Here is an 18404-nt window from a genome sequence, read left to right as displayed (position 1 = left end):
ATTAGGAACGTTGGGATGGCATGATAGTAATAAGGTAGCATTAGGAACGTTGGGGTGCATGATAGTAATAAGGTAGCATTAAGAACAGCTAGGTGGCATGATAGTAATAAGGTAGCATTAGGAACGTTGGGGTACATGATAGTAATAAGGTAGCATTAGGAACAGCTGGGTGGCATGATAGTAATAAGGTAGCATTAGGAACGTTGGGGTGCATGATAGTAATAAGGTAGCATTAAGAACAGCTGGGTGGCATGATAGTAATAAGGTAGCATTAGGAACGTTGGGATGGCATGATAGTAATAAGGTAGCATTAAGAACAGCTGGGTGGCATGATAGTAATAAGGTAGCATTAGGAATGTTGGGATGGCATGATAATAATAAGGTAGCATTAGGAACGTTGGGGTGCATGATAGTAATAAGGTAGCATTAGGAATGTTGGGGTGCATGATAGTAATAAGGTAGCATTAAGAACAGCTGGGTGGCATGATAGTAATAAGATAGCATTAGGAATGTTGGGGTGCATGATAGTAATAAGGTAGCATTAAGAACAGCTGGGTGGCATGATAGTAATAATGTAGCATTAGGAACATTGGGGTGCATGATAGTAATAAGGTAGCATTAGGAACGTTGGGGTGCATGATAGTAATAAGGTAGCATTAAGAACAGCTAGGTGGCAAGATAGTAATAAGGTAGCATTAGGAACGTTGGGGTACATAATAGTAATAAGGTAGCATTAGGAACGTTGGGGTGCATGATAGTAATAAGGTAGTATTAAGAACAGCTGGGTGGCATGATAGTAATAAGGTAGCATTAGGAATGTTGGGGTGCATGATAGTAATAAGGTAGCATTAAGAACAGCTGGGTGGCATGATAGTAATAAGGTAGCATTAGGAACATTGGGGTGCATGATAGTAATAAGGTAGCATTAGGAACGTTGGGGTGCATGATAGTAATAAGGTAGCATTAAGAACAGCTAGGTGGCAAGATAGTAATAAGGTAGCATTAGGAACGTTGGGGTACATAATAGTAATAAGGTAGCATTAGGAACGTTGGGGTGCATGATAGTAATAAGGTAGTATTAAGAACAGCTGGGTGGCATGATAGTAATAAGGTAGCATTAGGAATGTTGGGGTGCATGATAGTAATAAGGTAGCATTAAGAACAGCTGGGTGGCATGATAGTAATAAGGTAGCATTAGGAACGTTGGGGTGCATGATAGTAATAAGGTGGGCATTTGGAGCAGTGGTGGCATGATAAAAAGGAAATTAGATGGTGCAGTTCTTTCTGATGGTGGGAATGGGAGTGAGGGGAGGTGGTAGGTTAGGGTACAATCTTGCCTTGAGGTAATAAACCTAGTGGTAGGATTGCACTCATTTACAGGCCACACCCTAGGTTGTGCTCAATGAGACGCCTTTCTCTTTTGTTGGTTGTGAGGCCATTCAAATATGTGAGGAATCTGTGGATTACATGGCAGATTGATTATTATAATGCTTTATCCATGGGTTTCCCTACCAAGATTATCCAGAAGCTTAAATTACTGCAAAGCATTGATGGCAGGATAGTTACTGGGAGTCTTTGAGACGCAAATTCTGCTCACCTACGTCTGCAATTACACTGACTCCTGACTTCGGAAAGAGCAATTTTAAGCTACTGACATTGACATTGTCTGCACTTTGGGATTCAGGTGCCCTGTTAAGGTCAAGGAGACCTTCCTTGTGCAAAATATACCCTGGCCTTCAAACTGTGAAATAGTATTGCCCTTGACACTGGATGGAAACCAATTACCTTGTCGTTGGTGGAAGGTAAAGGCGTGGATCTTTCCGGATGTCTGGAGGTGCATTCGGGATCATTTTTTATATTACACACTGGCATTGAGGCTTTCCCTTTTATTATTCTTTATTATCTATTGTTTGGATGCATTACCTTTGCTTTTGATCTCTGCAGGCTTTATCTGAGGGCACGATAGGCAATAGTTTCTTTTGTGGATAGATGTGTTGATATTGTGTTGTTTTTTAGGTGGGTGTGTTGTGTTGTTTTTCAGGTGGGTGTGTTGTGTTGTTTTTTAGGTGGGTGTGTTGTGTTGTTTTTCAGGTGGGTGTGTTGTGCTGGTTTTTAGGTGGGTCTGTTGTGTTGTTTTTCAGGTGGGTGTGTTGTGTTGTTTTGAATGCAAGATAAGTGTGCAGAGGCCCAGGTATTTGACTTGACTTAGTTTTGTAACTGCATGTTGTTTGTGTCTCTGCTTTTCTCTGTTTAATGTCTGGCCTTCACTGGATGTTTTGCTTTGATTGTATGTTAATAGTGTTTTTAACACCAGTTCTGGGTAAGATTGTTCACTGCTTTGGATGGTTTTCCGGTAAAGTGGTATATAAAATTTTAAAATAAATTATATAAATAGCAAAGGCAGGTGTAGCAGGGACTGTTTAGTAGCTCTGTTTTGGAAGTATTGAGCATGAAGTTCCTAGAATTCATCAAGGACTTCATAGAAGAAAGGCAAGAGGGAGAGGAGACGTCAGAAAAAAAAAATGAAGTCTAGAGAAACTGTGTTGTTGGCATAACAGTGGTAGGAGCTGCTGAAGGATGAGATGAGAGGATCAAGATCTGTGGGTTAGGGGCCAAAAGAAGAGGGCCAAGAATTGAGCCTTGAGGACACCTAACTGCAAGAGAAAAGGATGTGAAAAGGAATTATGTCTGAGGCCAGACAACGCGCCATCAAACCATGCTCCTGATTTCAGGTAAGACAAGGGTAGCAGAAGAACCAATGCGCCAAAAGGTGAGTTGATGTTCGAAAAGATGGACAATGACAATATCCCAGTATGATTCACGGTGGAAGGCACAATCCATAGAGGAAGATGCAGGCTCCCAGTATGGTCCATGGTGAAATATGCGCAGGATCCTGGCAATATGCAGGGTTTAAGGTGCAAGGTGCAAGCTTTCAAGATACAAGATGTAGGCTCCCAGTATGAACCATGGTGGAAGGTGCAGGATATTGTTTTGATTCATGATGGAAGATGTAGGCTCCCAGTATGAACCATGGTGGAAGGTGAGGGATATTGTTTTGATTCATGACGGAAGATTTATGTATGTATGTATTTATTTATTTATTTAAAGCTTTTTTTATACCGGCATTCATGATAGAATCACATCATGCCGGTTTACAAGTAACAAAGGGAGTGAAGAAAAACCTAACATTTAACAGGTGGAGAGAAGGAAGAAAGTTACAATAAAACAGGGGAAGCTGGAATTGGGATAAGAAGAGAAGCCTGAGTAGTTTTAGGAGTAAAAACAGGAACAATTATTTACATAGTGCACCATGTAAATAATTGTAGGGTCCCAGTATGAACCATGAAGGAAGGTGCAGGATATTGTTTTGATTCATGATGGAAGATGTAGGCTCCCAGTATGAACCGTGGTGAAAGGTGAGGGATATTGTTTTGATTCATGATGGAAGATGTAAGCTCCCAGTATGAACCGTGGTGGAAGGTGAGGGATATTGTTTTGATTCATGATGGAAGATGTAGGCTCCCTGTATGAACCGTTGTGGAAGGTGAGGGATATTGTTTTGATTCATGATGGATGATGTAGGCTCCCAGTATGAACCGTGGTGGAAGGTTAGGGATATTGTTTTGATTCATGATGGAAGACGTAGGCTCCCAGTATGAACCGTGGTGGAAGGTGAGTGATATTGTTTTGATTCATGATGGAAGACGTAGGCTCCCAGTATGAACCGTGGTGGAAGGTGAGGGATATTGTTTTGATTCATGATGGAAGACGTAGACTCCCAGTATGAACCGTGGTGGAAGGTGAGGGATATTGTTTTGATTCATGATGGAAGACGTAGGCTCCCAGTATGAACCGTGGTGGAAGTGCAGGATATTGTTTTGATTCATGATGGAAGATGTATGCTCTCAGTATGAACCATGGTGGAAGGTGAGGGATATTGTTTTGATTCATGATGGAAGACGTAGGCTCCCAGTATGAACCATGGTGGAAGGTGAGGGATATTGCTTTGATTCATGATGGAAGACGTAGGCTCCCAGTATGAACCGTGGTGGAAGGTGCGGGATATTGTTTTGATTCATGATGGAAGACGTAGGCTCCCAGTATGAACCGTGGTGGAAGGTGCGGGATATTGTTTTGATTCATGATGGAAGACGTAGGCTCCCAGTATGAACCGTGGTGGAAGGTGCAGGATATTGTTTTGATTCATGATGGAAGATGTAGGCTCCCAGTATGAACCGTGGTGGAAGGTGCAGGATATTGTTTTGATTCATGATGGAAGACGTAGGTTCCCAGTATGAACCGTGGTGGAAGTGCAGGATATTGTTTTGATTCATGATGGAAGATGTATGCTCTCAGTATGAACCGTGGTGGAAGGTGAGGGATATTGCTTTGATTCATGATGGAAGATGTAGGCTCCCAGTATGAACCGTGGTGGAAGGTGCAGGATATTGTTTTGATTCATGATGAAAGGTGCAAGCTCCCAGTTTGGAGTTGGGAGTACTGAATGGATTCCCAGTATCGTCCTGGTTTTAATAAAAGTGCTTCTATTCCCCGTCTGGTTGACTGGTGTTTATAACGTTCTCCCTAATGTCTTTCAGATGTGGTCCCAATGCCCCCTGATGGCCCCCCGACTTTTTCATCTGTAACAGGAAGGGTCGTTACGCTGACATGGAAGAAACCCAAGCGCCTGGACTCTGCTATAGGTACCTATTTATTGATTTATTTGGACACAGCTAAAGGCGAGTTACGTTCCCTAGGTTTGAAGGAAATGTGCTGGGGACTGCCTGCATGTAAGCCACTCCGGTCCAGATTTTATTCAGATATGAAATTAATAGCAGAGAGCTGCAACCTGGCTTCCTCTGTAGGCTCTGCAGGGAATGCTAATTCAGTTGCCTCAAACGATAAGATTGATAGTTCAACCAAACTTCACTTAAAGTGCCATGGGTCTGTTTCCAGTTCCCGATGGCTCAACCTTTAGCCCTTGAATTGTATGTACATGTGTACTTAATTGATTAATTATGAATATTTCTAACCGGCTGCGCCAAAAAGCATGCTTGAGGTTGACCAGGATGTTTCAATCCTTACAGGTGCACTTCAATGTTTATAGGTTTGCAGGCCCAGATTTTGGCATAGACAACACACTACAATGCCAAATATATAAGCCAAAAAGGCTCCTGCTGTCCTGCTTCTCACAGCCAGAGACAGAGTGTAAGGAGCAGGAGCACGTCCCTCCCTAGATTAGGTTGTACTGTGATGGGATGTGACAGGGACAGGTCACAGGCACACAGGGTGTAAGGAGCAGGAGCACGTCCCTCCCTAGATTAAGTTGTACTGTGATGGGATGTGACAGGGACAGGTCACAGGCACACAGGGTGTGAGGAGCAGGAGAATGTCCCTCCCTAGATTAGGTTGTACTGTGATGGGATGTGACAGGGCAGGTCACAGGCACACAGGGTGTGAGGAGCAGGAGAATGTCCCTCCCTAGATTAGGTTGTACTGTGATGGGATGTGACAGGGACAGGTCACAGGCACACAGGGTGTGAGGAGCAGGAGTACGTCCCTCCCTAGATTAGGTTGTACTGTGATGGGACGTGACAGGGACAGGTCACAGGCACACAGGGTGTGAGGAGCAGGAGCACATACCTCCATAGATTAGGTTGTACTGTGATGGGATGTGACAGGGACAGGTCACAGGCACACAGGGTATAAGGAGCAGGAGCACGTCCCTTCCTAGATCAGACTGTTCTGTGATGGGATGTGACAGGGCAGGTCACAGGCACACAGGATGTGAGGAGCAGGAGTACGTCCCTCCCTAGATTAGGTTGTACTGTGATGGGATGTGACAGGGACAGGTCACAGGCACACAGGGTGTGAGGAGCAGGAGTACGTCCCTCCATAGATTAGGTTGTACTGTGATGGGATGTCACAGGGACAGGTCACAGGCACACAGGGTGTGAGGAGCAGGAGCACATCCCTCCCTAGATTAGGTTGTACTGTGATGGGACGTGACAGGGACAGGTCACAGGCACACAGGGTGTGAGGGGCAGGAGCACGTCCCTCCCTAGATTAGGTTGTACTGTGATGGGATGTGACAGGGACAGGTCACAGGCACACAGGGTGTGAGGAGCAGGAGCACGTCCCTTCCTAGATTAAGTTGAACGGTGATGGGATGTGACAGGGACAGGTCACAGGCACACAGGGTGTAAGGAGCAGGAGCACGTCCCTCCCTAGATTAGGTTATACTGTGATGGGATGTGACAGGGACAGGTCACAGGCACACAGGGTGTAAGGAGCAGGATCACGTCCCTCCCTAGATTAGGTTGTACTGTGATGGGACGTGACAGGCACATGTCACAGGCACACAGGGTGTAAGGAGCAGGAGAATGTCCCTTCCTAGATTAGGTTGTACTGTGATGGGATGTGACAGGGACAGGTCACAGGCACACAGGGTGTAAGGAGCAGGAGTACGTCCCTCCCTAGATTAGGTTGTACTGTGATGGGATGTGTCAGGGACAGGTCACAGGCACACAGGGTGTAAGGAGCAGGAGCACTTCCCTCCCTAGATTAAGTTGTACTGTGATGGGACGTGACAGGGACAGGTCACAGGCACACAGGGTGTAAGGAGCAGGAGCACATCCCTCCCTAGATTAGGTTGTACTGTGATGGGACGTGACAGGGACAGGTCACAGGCACACAGGGTGTAAGGAGCAGGAGTACATCCCTCCCTAGATTAGGTTGTACTGTGATGGGATGTGACAGGGACAGGTCACAGGCACACAGGGTGTAAGGAGCAAGAGCACATACCTCCATAGATTAGGTTGTACTGTGATGGGATCTGACAGGGACAGGTCACAGGCACACAGGGTGTAAGGAGAAGGAGCACGTCCCTCCCTAGATTAGGTTGTACTGTGATGGGACGTGACAGGGACAGGTCACAGGCACACAGGGTGTAAGGAGCAGGAGCACGTCCCTCCCTAGATTAGGTTGTACTGTGATGGGATGTGACAGGACAGGTCACAGGCACACAGGGTGTAAGGAGCAGGAGCACATACCTCCATAGATTAGGTTGTACTGTGATGGGATGTCACAGGGGCAAGTCACAGGCACACAGGGTGTAAGGAGTAGGAGTACGTCCCTCCCTAGATTAGGTTGTAATGTGATGGGATGTGACAGGGACAGGTCACAGGCACACAGGGTGTAAGGAGCAGGAGCACATACCTCCATAGATTAGGATGTACTGTGATGGGTTGTGACAGGGCAGGTCACAGGCACACAGGGTGTAAGGAGCAGGAGCACGTCCCTCCCTAGATTAGGTTGTACTGTGATGGGATGTGACAGGGACAGGTCACAGGCACACAAGGTGTAAGGAGCAGGAGCACGTCCCTCCCTAGATTAGGTTGTACTGTGATGGGATGTGACAGGGACAGGTCACAGGCACACAGGGTGTAAGGAGCAGGAGCACGTCCCTCCCTAGATTAGGTTCTACTGTGATGGGATGTGACAGTACAGGTCACAGGCACACAGGGTGTAAGGAGCAGGAGCACGTCCCTCCCTAGATTAGGTTGTACTGTGATGGGATGTGACAGGGCAGGTCACAGGCACACAGGGTGTGAGGGGCAGGAGCACGTCCCTCCCTAGATTAGGTTGTACTGTGATGGGATGTCACAGGGACAGGTCACAGGCACACAGGGTGTAAGGAGCAGGAGCACATCCCTCCCTAGATTAGGTTGTACTGTGATGGGATGCGTCAGGGACAGGTCACAGGCACACAGGGTGTGAGGAGCAGGAGCACATCCCTCCCTAGATTAGGTTCTACTGTGATGGGATGTCACAGGGGCAGGTCACAGGCACACAGGGTGTAAGGAGCAGGAGTACGTCCCTCCCTAGATTAGGTTCTACTGTGATGGGATGTGACAGGGCAGGTCACAGGCACACAGGGTGTAAGGAGCAGGAGTACGTCCCTCCCTAGATTAGGTTGTACTGTGATGGGATGTGACAGGGACAGGTCACAGGCACACAGGTTGTGAGGAGCAGGAGCACGTCCCTCCCTAGATTAGGTTGTAATGTGATGGGATGTGACAGGGCAGGTCACAGGCACACAGGGTGTAAGGAGCAGGAGCACATACCTCCATAGATTAGGTTGTACTGTGATGGGATGTCACAGGGGCAGGTCACAGGCACACAGGGTGTAAGGAGTAGGAGTACGTCCCTCCCTAGATTAGGTTGTACTGTGATGGGATGTGACAGGGACAGGTCACAGGCACACAGGGTGTAAGGAGCAGGAGCACGTCCCTCCCTAGATTAGGTTGTACTGTGATGGGATGTGACAGGGACAGGTCACAGGCACACAGGGTGTAAGGAGCAGGAACACGTTTCTCCCTAGATTAGGTTGTACTGTGATGGGATGTGACAGGGCAGGTCACAGGCACACAGGGTGTAAGGAGCAGGAGCACGTCCCTCCCTAGATTAGATTGTACTGTGATGGGATGTGACAGGGCAGGTCACAGGCACACAGGGTGTGAGGGGCAGGAGCACATACCTCCATAGATTAGGTTGTACTGTGATGGGATGTGTCAGGGACAGGTCACAGGCACACAGGGTGTGAGGAGCAGGAGAATGTCCCTTCCTAGATTAGGTTGTACTGTGATGGGATGTGACAGGGACAGGTCACAGGCACACAGGGTGTAAGGAGCAGGAGAATGTCCCTTCCTAGATTAGGTTGTACTGTGATGGGATGTGACAGGGCAGGTCACAGGCACACAGGGTGTGAGGGGCAGGAGCACGTCCCTCCCTAGATTAGGTTGTACTGTGATGGGATGTGACAGGGACAGGTCACAGGCACACAGGGTGTGAGGAGCAGGAGAATGTCCCTTCCTAGATTAGGTTGTACTGTGATGGGATGTGACAGGGACAGGTCACAGGCACACAGGGTGTGAGGAGCAGGAGAATGTCCCTTCCTAGATTAGGTTGTACTGTGATGGGATGTGACAGGGACAGGTCACAGGCACACAGGGTGTAAGTAGCAGGAGAATGTCCCTTCCTCGATTAGGTTGTACTGTGATGGGATGTGACAGGGACAGGTCACAGGCACACAGGGTGTGAAGAGCAGGAGAATGTCCCTTCCTAGATTAGGTTGTACTGTGATGGGATGTGACAGGGACAGGTCACAGGCACACAGGGTGTAAGGAGCAGGAGAATGTCCCTTCCTAGATTAGGTTGTACTGTGATGGGATGTGACAGGGACAGGTCACAGGCACACAGAGTGTAAGGAGCAGGAGAATGTCCCTTCCTAGATTAGGTTGTACTGTGTTGGGATGTGACAGGGCAGGTCACAGGCACACAGGGTGTGAGGGGCAGGAGCACATACCTCCATAGATTAGGTTCTACTGTGATGGGATGTGACAGGGCAGGTCACAGGCACACAGGGTGTAAGGAGCAGGAGAATGTCCCTTCCTAGATTAGGTTGTACTGTGATGGGATGTGACAGGGACAGGTCATAGGCACACAGGGTGTAAGGAGCAGGAGCACATACCTCCCTAGATTAGGTTGTACTGTGATGGGATGTGACAGGGACAGGTCACAGGCACACAGGGTGTGAGGAGCAGGAGCACATACCTCCCTAGATTAGGTTGTACTGTGATGGGATGTGACAGGGACGGGTAACAGGCACACAGGGCCTGACTGTCACAGAAAGCCAGGAGGGCATGCACATTATGTGCAGAAGCTTTGTGTTAAGGCCCCCCTCTATGCTCTTCCCCCAGACCCGGCACATGTGACATACACAGTCCAGCAGCAAGTGATTGGCAGCAGTCAGTGGACAATAATTGCTTCAAACCTAAGGGAAACCACACACACTATCCACGTACTGAGCCGGGGGCTCCAGTATCTCTTCCGGGTCATAACGTCTACGCCAAAGACCAACAGCAAGCCGTCTCCTCCCAGTGACCCCGTGCAGCTCCTGGATCGAGGTAAGGGAAAGAACATTCAACTGATGATTAATTAGCGGAGTAGTGATCGCCCATCCAGTCTGTCCCGCAAGCTTCTCATGGTAGAGTCTGCTGCTCCATGCAGGGCATCTTCAAGCCTTATGATAAGGGTAGTAATATTCCCAATCAAAATCAAGCAGCTGTAACGCCCATAAATTACTGCTAGCAATATTGTACTGGGTGAGGAGTCTTCTTGAAAATTCAGACAGTGCTGACTGTTGTTACTTACTTTGAGACATAAGAACATAAGAAATTGCCATGCCGGGTCAGACCAAGGGTCCATCAAGCCCAGCATCCTGTTTCCAACAGTGGCCAATCCAGGCCACAAGGACCTGGCAATTACCCAAACACTAAGAAGATCCCATGCTACTTATGCAATTAATAGCAGTGGCTATTTTCTAAGTCAGCTCGACTATTTGTTTATTTATTTATTTATCGGATTTTATATACAGTCGTTCAGTTTTGCCATCACAACGGTTTACAAGTTTCGATCGGAGACAGATAATTTGCAGAGACTGGCAGCTCTCTCTCTATGGGATTCAGTAACAGGACACGCAGAGACCAGCAGCTCTCTCTCTCTGGGATTCAGTAACAGGACACGCAGTGACCGGCAGCTCTCTCTCTGGGATTCAGTAACAGGACACGCAGAGACCGGCAGCTCTCTCTCTGGGATTCAGCAACAGGACACGCAGGGACCGGCAGCTCTCTCTCTGGGATTCAGTAACAGGACACGCAGAGACCGGCAGCTCTCTCTCTGGGATTCAGTAACAGGACACGCAGAGACCGGCAGCTCTCTCTCTGGGATTCAGTAACAGGACACGCAGGGACCGGCAGCTCTCTCTCTGGGATTCAGCAACAGGACACGCAGGGACCGGCAGCTCTCTCTCTGGGATTCAGCAACAGGACACGCAGGGACCGGCAGCTCTCTCTCTGGGATTCAGTAACAGGACACGCAGAGACCGGCAGCTCTCTCTCTGGGATTCAGTAACAGGACACGCAGAGACCGGCAGCTCTCTCTCTGGGATTCAGTAACAGGACACGCAGAGACCGGCAGCTCTCTCTCTGGGATTCAGTAACAGGACACGCAGAGACCGGCAGCTCTCTCTCTGGGATTCAGTAACAGGACACGCAGAGACCGGCAGCTCTCTCTCTGGGATTCAGTAACAGGACACGCAGAGACCGGCAGCTCTCTCTCTCTGGGATTCAGTAACAGGACAAGCAGAAACCGGCAGCTCTCTCTCTGGGATTCAGTAACAGGACACGCAGGGACCTGCAGCTCTCTCTCTGGGATTCAGTAACATCATGTAAACCAGCAAGATATGTTCTCATGATTGCCGGTATATAAAAACCTTAAATAAATAAATAAATAAATAAATTCAGTAACAGGACACGCAGAGACCGGCAGCTCTCTCTCTGGGATTCAGTAACAGGACACGCAGAGACCGGCAGCTCTCCTCTCTGGGATTCAGTAACAGGACACGCAGAGACCGGCAGCTCTCTCTCTCTGGGATTCAGTAACAGGACAAGCAGAGACCGGCAGCTCTCTCTCTGGGATTCAGTAACAGGACACGCAGGGACCTGCAGCTCTCTCTCTGGGATTCAGTAACAGGACACGCAGAGACCGGCAGCTGTCTCTCTGGGATTCAGTAACAGGACACGCAGGGACCTGCAGCTCTCTCTCTGGGATTCAGTAACAGGACACGCAGAGACGTGCAGCTCTCTCTCTGGGATTCAGTAACAGGACACGCAGGGACCTGCAGCTCTCTCTCTGGGATTCAGTAACAGGACACGCAGAGACCGGCAGCTCTCTCTCTGGGATTCAGTAACAGGACACGCAGAGACCGGCAGCTCTCTCTCTCTCTGGGATTCAGTAACAGGACACGTAGAGACCGGCAGCTCTCTCTCTGGGATTCAGGAACAGGACACTCAGAGACCGGCAGCTCTCTCTCTGGGATTCAGTAAGAGGACACGCAGAGACCGGCAGCTCTCTCTCTGGGATTCAGTAACAGGACACGCAGAGACCAGCAGCTCTCTCTCTGGGATTCAGTAACAGGACACGCAGAGACCGGCAGCTCTCTCTCTGGGATTCAGTAACAGGACACGCAGAGACCGGCAGCTCTCTCTCTGGGATTCAGGAACAGGACACTCAGAGACCGGCAGCTCTCTCTCTGGGATTCAGTAACAGGACACGCAGAGACCGGCAGCTCTCTCTCTGGGATTCAGTAACAGGACACGCAGAGACCGGCAGCTCTCTCTCTGGGATTCAGTAACAGGACACGCAGGGACCGGCAGCTCTCTCTCTGGGATTCAGTAACAGGACACGCAGAGACCGGCAGCTCTCTCTCTCTGGGATTCAGGAACAGGACACTCAGAGACCGGCAGCTCTCTCTCTGGGATTCAGTAACAGGACACGCAGAGACCGGCAGCTCTCTCTCTGGGATTCAGTAACAGGACACGCAGAGACCGGCAGCTCTCTCTCTGGGATTCAGTAACAGGACACGCAGAGACCGGCAGCTCTCTCTCTCTCTTGGATTCAGTAACAGGACACGCAGAGACCGGCAGCTCTCTCTCTGGGATTCAGTAACAGGACACGCAGAGACCTGCAGCTCTCTCTCTGGGATTCAGTAACAGGACACGCAGGGACCAGCAGCTCTCTCTCTGGGATTCAGTAACAGGACACGCAGGGACCGGCAGCTCTCTCTCTGGGATTCAGTAACAGGACACACAGAGATTGGCAGCTCTCTCTCTGGTTTACAGTGTTTAAACACACAGAAGTAGGCAGTTTCTTCTCTCATGGGGACAGCAGCAGAGTCATGAAGAATAAATCATGAAGAATAAATCAAACGAGAATGTAAGATTCTCAAAACAACCCACTGATTAAGATGTGAAAACTATCATTTCATTTTAATTATCCATAGTCTTTGCTATATGTATTAGATCAATTTTAATATGTACTGAAAAATTTCACATGGTAGATATTAATTCCTGCCTATGAATACCACCTGTGTGACCATTGTTTGTTTGTTGAGTTATAACTATGAATGTCACTTTGTAAAGTGTTGTGATCTATACATGGAACGACGGTATATAAAATGTCTAAATAAATAAAATAGTTGCATCTGTTCTTCTGTAATGAATGAACTGAAGGATTTAGGAAAGTCTGCATATATTCTTCAAGCTTTCAGATCTCATGGGACAGTAGAGGTGGATCTGGGCTCTATCCTTGACTGGTAGTGTCTCTGGGACATTAACTGTGTTCCCTGTACGGCGCTCCAACCTATAAGGGGCCGTCCTTACAGTTTTTGCTCTGACTCCATCTGCTGGAAGGAGGAGATAACCCACTGTCTGGACTGATCTGTGGTACTACAGGAACAATAATTAGCAGGTAAGGAATAATTGTCTTTTTCCCTGTACATACCCAGATCAGTCCAGCAGTTAGGGTTACTGGGTTTAAAAAAGGTTTGGATAAGTTCCTAGAGGATAAATCCATAAACTGCTATGATGGTAATTAGTAAGCAATAGTAGCTTGAGATCTATTTAATGTTTGGGTACTTGCCAGGTACTTGTGACTTGGACTGGCCACTGTTGGAAACAGGATGCTGGGCTTGATGGATCCAGTATGGCATATCTTATGTTCTGATGTTCTTATATTCTCCCTGCCAGCAGATGGAGACAGAGACATTTTCACTTGCACTGTACATAACCCAGTGTACCACCTGCAGTCCCGCAGTATTTCTCTGACTCCAGCAGATGGCAGATGGTGCAAAACCTGCAGTTCTGCAACTGAGACAATTTTTTTTTCTGTTTTAGCCTTCCTCCCAGAGGTTTTTGAATCCTGGTGGGTTCTTCCCTGTCCGATTGAGGCAGGTGAGCCGGGAGTTGGTGAAACTTGTGTGTGCTCGGCCCTTGTGTCCGTGGAGTGTAAATCTGGTGGTCCAGATCCCTCCCCTTCACGAGTTTGCTTAGCCGGCTGCAGGCTCCAGGTAGGCTTTTGGTCTGAGGCAGCCAATTCTTTTTATGTAGGCTTTGTGTCTCAGTTAATGAATTTTCAGTAAAGTTTAAATAAAAAAAGAAAAGGAACTGAAGGCCGTTTCACAGTTCTGCGATGTGGGTGGCTTCCTGCTCAGTATTGAGCGACTGAAGTAGGTTTGTTTTCTTTTTGTTCTCTTTGCTTTCTTTTTGCTTTGTGATTTTACCGCTGGTTGCTCGGGCAGTTTCTCTTCATTTTCTGATGGGCCGTGGCTCTACGTACCGCATGTCGTGGCTTAGTAGGCTCGGTCTTTGTGCTGGGTGTTCAGAAGGCAGGGAGAGCTCGTCCGATCATCTGCCAGCCTTGAAGAAATGTCGGGCGTCCTCTGCTGCCGTTCCTCTGTTGCTCCGGTGCGCTGGCCGAGGTGCTGATCCTTCCCGATCAGGAAGGATCAGCACTGGAATGGTGGCCATCTTGAATTCGCATTTGGCTGTTCCCACGCTCCTCCATGTTTGTCTCTGGCCCGTTCTGTCTCTTGCTGCGATCAGGGGGACTTTGAGTAGGAAGTGAGCCCCATGCTGCCCGTTTCTGGTTCTTTCCCTGTGGAAACTGGAGCTATTAGGCTTTTTTCTGCAGACTTTGTGGTTCTGCTGCATGAGGCTTACTTGGTCAAGCAGCAGGCAGCTTATGCAGCCAGGGATTCGTGGTCCCTCCCAGCTTAGTCTATGGAAGGGCATACAATTGACCCAAAACAGATTCGTTCTGTGAAAAAATGGGTTGCTTAGATCCAGAAGTTATTGGGTCCCCCCTCGGGTTTTGGCCCGGGGGGGATGAGCCCATTGAGTCTGTCAAGGCTCCCGTGGGGGCATAGGAGGCTCAGAACCAGGATAATCCTGGTGGATCCGGTAGTTCCGATGGCCGAAGGAGTGGGTCAGGGAGATGATCTGGTAGACCCTATCCCCGAAGGGTTTGACCTGAAAGTAGTATGCCATTTTAGAAAGGAAGAGCTTGCTGCCTTGCTGCCTATGGCTTTTCAGGTTCTTGGGATTAAGATCCCACAGGAGGACTCTGACTTGTATGAGGTGGATGCGGTCCTAGATGGGATGTGGGTTCCCCCCATGGCCTTCCCGTATCACAAGTCTGTGCATCGGCATGGGGAGTTCCAAATTCCGGGTTAAAGGTGGGAAGGGCCATGGCGAGACTTTATCCATTGCCAGCAAAGGCATTGGAGCTTTTTGCTCGATCGATGCTGCGGTTTTGGTGGTTACTAAGAAGACGACCATCCCTGTGGTAGGGCCAGCGGTGTTGAAGGCCATTCAGGATTGTAAGTTGGAAGTACACCTCAAGAGGATTTTTGAGGTGTCGGGCCTTTGGTTGCATACTAGTTTTATGCAACGTGCATGTCTCCATTGGGTGCAGCAGATGCAAGAGAACCTGCCAACCTCTGGCGAGGAGGCAAACAGGGCTGAGAGAGTTGAGGCAACAGTTACTTACGGAGCGGATAATCTGTATGATTTGGTTCATACCTCGTCTTGCATTATGGCGTCTGCGGTTTCTGCCAGAACATAAGAACATAAGAAAATGCCATACTGGGTCAGACCAAGGGTCCATCAAGCCCAGCATCCTGTTTCCAACAGTGGCCAATCCAGGCCATAAGAACCTGGCAAGTATCCAAAAACTAAGTCTATTCCATGTAACCATTGCTAATGGCAGTGGCTATTCTCTAAGTGAACTTAATAGCAGGTTGCTCTGGCTGCGAAACTGGGCAGCAGATGTCTCCTCCAAGGCGCAGTTAGGCTCACTGCCTTTCAAGAGTCGACTCTTATTTGGGGAGGACTTTGAGCAGTTGATGCAGTCTCTTGGGGATAATAAAGTCCTTAGGTTGCTGGAGGATAAACCTAAGGGCAAGAGTTTTTTTCAGGTGCATTCTCGTTTTTGGCTAGATAGGAGGTCTTGGCCCCAAAGGCAGTTTTCTCTTTGGGGGCAGTCCGGGGATCAATCTTTCGGGGTGTTCGAAGACCATTCTGAGGCACCGCTGGAGGGAGTGCTTCCAGTGTTAAGTTCTCGTAATGAGGTGAGGCTGGTCCACTTCCTCATTCCTATTAAAGGAAGTTGCCTGCTGAGGATTTATGAGGAGTGGATCAGTATTACTCAGGACCAGTGGGTTCTCAGCGTGGTAAAGGAGAGTTATGTTTTAGAATTTGTTCAACCATCCATGATTTGTTTATCATTTCCCTGGACAACTCTTTGGACAAACAAGTAGCAGTTCATGAGATGCTAGACCATCTGCATCGCCTGGGGGCAGTGATTCCAATTCACTGTGAAGAGCTTTGCAGGAAAGATATTCCATTTACTTTGTGGTTCCAAAGAAAGAGGGGACTTTCCGCCCGATTTTAGATTTGAACAAAGTAAATGCAGGGCTCAGGGTTCCATGTTTCAGGATGGAAACCCTAAGGTCAGTGATTGTAGCAGTTCGCAAAGGAAAGTTTCTGGAATCTCTGGATCTAACAGATGCCTATCTGCTCATCCCCATTCATCAGGACTCACAGCGTTTCCTGCGATTCATGATTCTGGGGCAGCATTCTCAGTTTCAGGCCCTTCCTTTCGGATTGGACTTGGTGCTATGTACCTTCATCAAGGTGATGGTTGTGGTGGCGGCACTCCGGAAGGAAGGGATTTTGGTGCATCCGTATCTGGACAACTGGCTTATCAGGGTGAAGTAAGAGGTTCTTGTTGCTTGCTAGTCGGTTCAAAGGGTTTTCGATGTGCTACAGTCGCTAGGTTGGGTAGTGAATATAGCGAAGAGTCGCCTGTTACCAACACAGTCCCTGGAGTATCTGGGAGCTCGGTTTGACACTCTAGTCAGCAAGGTGTATCTCTTAGAAGAGTGCGTTCTGAAGCTTCAGGGGCAGATTTGGTGGTTGTTGCAGTTACAAATGCCCAAAGTGTGGGATTATTTGCAAGTTCTGGGCTCTATGGCCTCAACACTGGAATTAGTGCCGTGGGCCTTTGCTCACATGATACTGTTGCAGAGGGTGCTTTTAGCTCAGTGGAACCTGGTCTCGGTTCAGCTTCCGTTACCTCTCGAGGGTATCGCACGGGAGAGCCTTTCCTTGTGGCTTCTAACCTCCAATCTCGTCCAGGGTGTGGATCTCAAAGTTCTGGATTGGGTGGTAGTTACTAGAGATGTGAATCGTGTGCCAGATCGTCTTAACAATCAGATTCGGCTGGGGGGGGGCCGAATCTGATCATTAAGATATGTGAATTGGAATCGTTTCCGATTCCAATTCACATCGCTAATTTTTTTTTTAGGGAGGCCCGCACCGCTAAAAAAAACAAAACCCACCCGACCCTTTAAATCGACCCCCCCCCCTCCCGACCCCACCAAAACCTTTTAAAGTTACCTGGTGGTCCAGGGGGGCCTCGGGGGGCCTCAGGGAGAGATCCAGGGGGGCCTCGGGGAGAGGAGAGATCCAGGGGGGCCTCGGGGAAAGATTTCCCGTTCCCAGGCATCCGCTGTTCTAAAAAAAAATGGCGCCGATGGCCCTTTGCCCTTACCATGTGACAGGGTATCCGTGCCATTGGCCGGCCCCTGTCACATGGTAGGAGCACTGGATGGCCGGATCCATCTTCAAAGATGGCGCCGGCCATCTTTACTCATCAGCCCCTAGTAGGGGGGACCACCAGGTAACTTTAAAAGGTTTTGGGGGGTCGATTTAAAGGGTCAGGTGTGTTGTTTTTTTTTAGCGGCGCGGGCCTCCCTAAAAAAAAATTAGCGATGGGTCAGGAGGGTGGGGGAGGCTAAGGGGGGTCGATTTAAAGGGTCGGGTGGGTTTTTTTTTTATCGGGCCATCGGCGCCATTTTAATTAGTGGCAGCCAAAATGGCGCCGATGGCCCGAGAGCGGGAGATCGCGCCGGGACCCCCCCCCCCCCCACTGGACCACCAGGTAACTTAACATTTTGGGGGGGTTCGGGAGGGTGGGGGAGGGTAAGGAATTGGTTTTAAAGGGTCGGGGTGGGTTTAGGGGTTGTTTTGGTGTGCCGGTTTTCCCGCCCTCCCCCAAATAATTCCCGTGCTGTATTTAACGATACAATACATATGCCCCTGACGATAAATCGGGGGCATTTGTATTGTATCGTGCACTCTAACAATTTAGGACAATTTTAAAATTATCTGACGATAATTTTAATCGTTTAAAAACGATTCACATCCCTAGTAGTTACTATTGATGCCAGTCTCTCTGGTTGGGAAGCAGTGGATCAGCACCAGTCAGCTCAGGATGGCTGGTCCATGAAAGAGTCTATGTGGTCTATCAACCGTCTAGAGACCAGAGTGGTCTGCTTTGCCTTGCAGGAATTTCTACCGTTAGTGAGAGGTCAGTCAGTGAGGATTCTCTTGGACAGTGCAATGACGGTGGCTTATATCAATCTTCAGGGCAAAACCAGG

The 18404-nt window shown here is 48.7% G+C and overlaps 1 protein-coding gene across 1 annotated transcript in view; it reads left to right on the top strand.

The window, feature by feature from the left end:
• Positions 1-18404, top strand: part of SPEG (striated muscle enriched protein kinase) — a 497600-nt gene that overhangs the window by 252552 nt on the left and 226644 nt on the right. The window contains exons 17-18 of the mRNA XM_029605011.1: positions 4599-4703; positions 9762-9968. Of these exons, the coding sequence (XP_029460871.1) occupies positions 4599-4703; positions 9762-9968 (312 nt within the window). The remainder of the gene's footprint in view (positions 1-4598; positions 4704-9761; positions 9969-18404) is intronic.

This window comes from Rhinatrema bivittatum, chromosome 6, assembly GCF_901001135.1.
Source record: "Rhinatrema bivittatum chromosome 6, aRhiBiv1.1, whole genome shotgun sequence".
In the NCBI taxonomy this organism is placed as follows: Eukaryota; Metazoa; Chordata; class Amphibia; order Gymnophiona; family Rhinatrematidae; genus Rhinatrema; species Rhinatrema bivittatum.
The sequence above is the reverse complement of the archived record's forward strand: the minus strand, read 5'-3'. Positions and strand labels throughout refer to the sequence as shown.